The 5,606-nt window shown below is 40.4% G+C and overlaps 1 protein-coding gene across 1 annotated transcript in view; it reads left to right on the forward strand.

Annotated features, from left to right (window-relative positions):
• Positions 1 to 3,506, forward strand: part of MMGT1 (membrane magnesium transporter 1) — a 16,784-nt gene extending 13,278 nt beyond the window's left edge. Inside the window, exon 4 of the mRNA XM_006082056.3 lies at positions 3,102 to 3,506. Coding sequence (XP_006082118.1) covers positions 3,102 to 3,261 — 160 coding nt within the window. The 3' untranslated portion in view covers positions 3,262 to 3,506. The remainder of the gene's footprint in view (positions 1 to 3,101) is intronic.
• Positions 3,507 to 5,606: the final 2,100 nt, after the last annotated feature.

Genomic DNA, 5,606 nt, shown 5'->3' on the forward strand with positions numbered 1-5,606 from the left:
CTGGGGCACAAAAATTCTGGCACTGGGGTGGGGTCTCTCAGCCCGGCCTGTGCCCTCTCATAGTCCGTGATCCCTCGGGGGATGTCAGCCTGCCGGCTTAGGCCCACTCCCCCGAGGGGTCCTTAGCGTTGCCACGGAGGTTGGAGAGGCTCCTGCCACCGCCACTGCACTCGCCAGCCGTGAGCCTGGCTTCTGGCTGAGCCGTGCTCCCCCTGTGGGAGTGCACTGACCACCAGGGGGCAGCTCCTGCATTGAGCGTTTGCCCCCTGGTGGAGTGTGTGCATTATAGCGACCGGTTGTTCCGCATTTGGTTGATTTGCATATTAGCCTTTTACTATATAGGATGATATTTAACAATAATACATTAAAAATTCTCAGTTGCTTTTGGAAGCAAATAGTAGTTGATAACTGAGTTTTGAATGGCTCATACCTGTTTTTTTAAATATATTTTTATTGATTTCAGAGAGGAAAGGAGAGGGAGAGAGAGATAGAATCATCAATGATGAGAGAGACCCACCGATTAGCTGCCTCCTGCACGCCCCCTACTGGGGATCAAGCCCGCAACCCAGGCATGTGCCCTTGACCAGACTCTAACCCAGGACCCTTCAGTCCACAGTCCAACGCTCTATCCACTGAGCCAAGCTGGCTAGGGTTCAGTACCTGTTTTTGTTATTTGAGCAAAACCCACAAGTATTTTTGTAGCCAAGGACCCCAGCACCAATCCACAGAATTTACAGATTTTATAGTGTTTAAGTCAAAATCTTTAAACTAAGAATTGACTCCTTGATAGGATCTGGGAGAAATACCTGTTAGAAGCTAAAATTTTATGGAGATAAAATTGTAAAGGTTTATAATAATACTTGTATTTAGTAATCTTTAATTTTTATGCTCACAGATAGTTCTTCAGACACTTCTGGCCTTTGCGGTTACCTGTTATGGTATAGTTCATATTGCAGGGGAGTTTAAAGACATGGATGCCACTTCAGAACTAAAAAATAAGTAAGTTTTCCCCTTTTAGTAAGCGTTTAATTTCTTAAGAGTTTTGCTTCATTTACATAAATGTATGTGTTCTGGTACTTAAAAGTTGGTTTTTACATTTTGATTATACAATATGTCTGTAATGAAATCAAAATATTGAGGCACTGTTTGATATGATAGGAAAAATGGAAGTTGAATGACAGACTATTGATATTAGAATAAGATGTTGTGTTTGCCTAAAATTACTTATTGGTTGTTTGGATAGATAGGTGGGTGGAAATAGATATATAGGAAGATATTCCCTCAGAAATTTTTTTCCTTCCTTCTGTCTCCTTCCTTCTCTTTGCTTTCCTCTCCTTCCTTCCTATTTTCCTCTTTTGTCCTCTGACTCAGCTCTATCTTTGGAAGAATAAGGGATTTTCTGTTTCCTTTATTACTTGAACCTAATCTGTGATATAAACTCTGTTCTCAGGCCCTTTTCTACCCCTGTATTAAAGTATATTTATTATTCTGCTTTCTTTTTTCTCCTGTACTTCTTCTAAGCTATTTTCATGAACTTTGCTTGCTTTTCTTGTCAGTATTTCTTTTTAAAAAGACTTTTTATTGATTTTTAGAGCGAGATAAAGGGAGGGTAGAGAGAAACACCGATGTGAAAGTGAAACATTGATCAGCTGCCTCCTGCATGTCCCCACCTGCAACCTGGGAATGTGCCCTGAAGGGGAATTGAACTGGCAATCTTTCAGTGCATGGGATAATGCCCAACCAACTGAGCCACACCAGCCAGGGCAATATTTCTTTTATAAAACCATCCTTTAGCTTTGTTCATTTCCATCTCTGAACTTTACCCACTTCTTTATTCTGGAAAATTTAACCTTTTATAATATTTTCTTGTGAGGATTCACAATAAATATTTGCAGGGGTGGGCAAACTTTTTGACTCAAGGGCCACAATGGGTTCTTAAACTGGACCGGAGGGCCGGAACAAAAGCATGGATGGAGTGTTTGTGTGAACTAATATAAATTCAAAGTAAACATCATTACATAAAGGGGTACGGTCTTTTTTTTTTTTTTTTAGTTTTATTCATTTCAAACGGGCCCGGATCCGGCCCGCAGGCTGTAGTTTGCCCACGGCTGTGTTAGAGGAAAATCAACCTCTTTTTATTTACATTTTAAATAGTCACATCTCAGGCTTCCTGTTTTAGAAACAAACCAACACTAAAAGCCATACACTTAGGTGATTGTGAACTTTATTAGACCACATATCTCTCACTGGAGAAGAAGAAAGGATACGCCACTGTAATCACCCACTACTGTTCTTACAAAGAGTCTACTAAGAATCACCGGCAAAGGCCAGGAAAGAAAGACGTAGCCCTGGCTGGTTTGGCTCTGTGGTTGGAACATCTGCTTGCAGACTGAAGGGTTCTGGGTTCGATTCCGGTCAAGGGCACATGCCCAGGTTTTGGGCTCAATCCCCAGTGGGGGGGCGTGCGGGAGGCAACCGATCAGTGATTCTCATCATTGTTTCTCTCTCTCTCTCTGCTTTCTTCTCTGAAGTCAATAAGAATATATTTTTTAAAAAAGAAGTAAAACAGAAAGGCATTAAGTAGATGGTAGCAAAATATGATTTTACTAGGTGGTAAATATATGAATTTGGACAACAGCAGGTTCAGAAAGACCAAAGAAATTTAAGGAATTTTTTTGTTATCTTTGAACTATGTTTAGAAAACAGGTCTTTCAGATGATCATAGGACTTGGATAGTGATGGCCAAATGAGGCTAATCAAAGGTACAATCTCTGTACTGGTTTTTGAAAAAAATTATTTGGCATGGGCTTATGTTAGATCTTCAGAGGTGATTAAAGTTGAGTAACTACTTATGTTATTCATAGGCATACTGGAAGGACTGGCTGAATGAAAAATTCCATGGCTATATATTGCTTTTCCAGGTTTTTTATTTTCCTTATACAAGAAATGAGATACAGTATGATTACCATTTATGATCTGGTTTCATGAATTTAAACATAGTTTTAAATATAACCAATAGCAAATTCACCAGAAGCCTGCTTATTTTCAAATGGGCTTTTTATAAGGATTTATCTAAAATTAATGCTTTTTTTTCTTTTAAGGACATTTGACACATTAAGGAATCATCCATCATTTTATGTATTTAATCATCGTGGTAGAGTACTGTTTCGGCCTTCAGATACAACAAATTCTTCAAATCAAGATGCATTGTCCTCTAACACATCGTTGAAGTTACGAAAACTTGAATCCCTGCGTCGTTAAGATTTTTGCAAATCATAACAGTACAGGACACAGAGTTGGAATATTGGAGTTTGGAGTATAAAACACTCCCCCCATAAGTATTTATATTGATCTTTTAGATCTAACTAAAACAAGTCTGTGGCCCTTGTTTGTACACTGTAATCAAATTATTTTTTTTGGAGAATTTCAAGATTTATTTATTTTTTTAATTGAATTTATTGGGGTGACATTGGTTAATAAAATTATATAAGTTTCAGGTGTACAATTTTATAATGTATCATCTGTATATTGTATTGTGTGTTCACCACCCCAAGTCAAGTCTCTTTCCATTACCATTTATACCCTTTTTACCCTCTTCTATCTTCCCTCACCTCACTCACCCTCTGGTAATCACCATACTGTTGTCTGTGTCTTTGAGTTTTCTTTTTGTTTAATCCTTTCACCTTTTTCACCTAGCCCTCCAACCCCCCTCCCCTCTGACAGCTGTCAATTTGTTCTTTGTATCTATGAGTTTGTTTCTATTTTGGTTCTTAGTTTATTTTGTTCATTAAATTGCACATATAAGTGAAATAATATGGTACTTGTCTTTCTCTGACTGGCTTATTTTACTTAGCATAATACTCTCCACATCCATCCATGCTCTCACAAAAGGCAAGATTTCCTTCTTTTTACTGCCGACTAGTAATCCATTTGTAAATGAACCATAGCTTTTTTATCCACTCATCTACTGATGGGCATTTGGGCTGTTTCCACATCTTGGTTACTAAAGGCCGGGTACACGGATTTGTGCACTGGTGGGGGGAGTAGCCTGCGGAAATCGGCCCACTATGGTAGCGCCACTCATCTCGGTCAGCTGAGTGGCTGTGGACCCGCTCTCTGAGCCGCTGCTGAATGAAGAAATTAGTCTGAGCTGATATTTCGGGGTAATGTCTTGGGTAAAGGTGTGTTCTATGTCCTGGAGGAACCTGGCGGAGAGCTTTGCACCCCAAAGCCACTTGGTGAATGTCCTTGATGTGTGATGCCAGGTAGGTGACACCATCAGGGATGTTCAGGGCAGCTGTGCTCCAGGATCCTCAGCCATCAGGACAGCCTCCCCGGGGGGTCCACAGTCATGTCCCTCTTGCCATCCGCCTGTGCCTGCTCCCCACGCTCTTTCTAGAACACACCTTAGAGGGCCTGCATCAGCTGGTGGGGTCAGGCCAGAGTCTGGATTGTCTCAGGTATTTGATAGGTACAGAGACTCGGCCTCACCCTGGCCTGCTAGCGGCTGCTCCCACTGCAGGAGCAGCCACTCATCCCGGTCAGCCAAACAGCGCTCCCACTGTGGGAGCACACTGACCACCAGGGGGCAGCTCCTGCATTGAGCATCTGCCCCCTGGTGGTCAGTGCACAACACAGTGACTGGTGGACAGGTCGTTCCATCATTCGGTCACTGGGCTTTTATATATATAGATTGTAAATAGTGCTGCAGTGAACGTCAAGTTATTGATGCAGTACTAATTATTTGTGAAAGGAGCCCTTGATCTTTCATAGTGAGAATTCTTTTTTTCATTTACAACAAATTGACATCTTTTGTAAGAGTCACTGTTTTTTTGTGTGTTTTTTTTTAAACAACAGAAATTTATTCTCTCACAGTTTTGAAGCCTGGAAGTCCAAAATCAAGGTGTCAGCAGGGTTGTACCCCCACCAAACGCCCTAGGGGAGAATCTGTTCCTTGGCTCTTGCAGCTTCTGATGCCTCTGAGCATCCCTTGGCTTGTGACCACATCACTCCCTCTTTTGTCTCTGTGATCACACTGTCTCCTCCTCTTCTGTGTGGAATCTCCCTCTGTCTTTAAGAGTCACTGTTTTGAACACATTTCTTTGGGGAAAATGTGTGGGGTTTTTTTGTAATTATTTTCTTAGGTTTCTTTTCTTTGCACTACAGTATTTAGGATCCTTTTGGAATCAGTGTGACTACTGCATTTTGCAGCATTAATGGTAATAAAATGGTCTTCATTTCTTTTTTTTAAATTTGGTCTTCATTTCTTAACAACAAATTGACTTCTCTAAAGAGATTTAAAAAGGTGACATCATTTTTTCTTATGCCCCCTAAAAAGTGGCTCTGCTTCAACAGATACTTGCCAGTTTTTAATTTATCTATGACTTCTCACTCCACCTGACTCCCATGTACCATCTAACATCAGCTGTCTTGTTTCATCACTTCTCTATGCTTCTCTGTGCAGTGAGCAATTTTTGTGTCAGAAATTCTTTTTCATAACAAACATATGTATATTTAACACACTCAACTTCCTATAAAGCTACTTGTGTTCTGTTTAACTGTAAAAAATTCCCTAATTGGTTATGTAGTGTAAGAATAGTTGAAGA

This window comes from Myotis lucifugus, unplaced genomic scaffold (assembly GCF_000147115.1).
Source record: "Myotis lucifugus unplaced genomic scaffold, Myoluc2.0 scaffold_2, whole genome shotgun sequence".
Lineage (NCBI taxonomy): Eukaryota > Metazoa > Chordata > Mammalia > Chiroptera > Vespertilionidae > Myotis > Myotis lucifugus.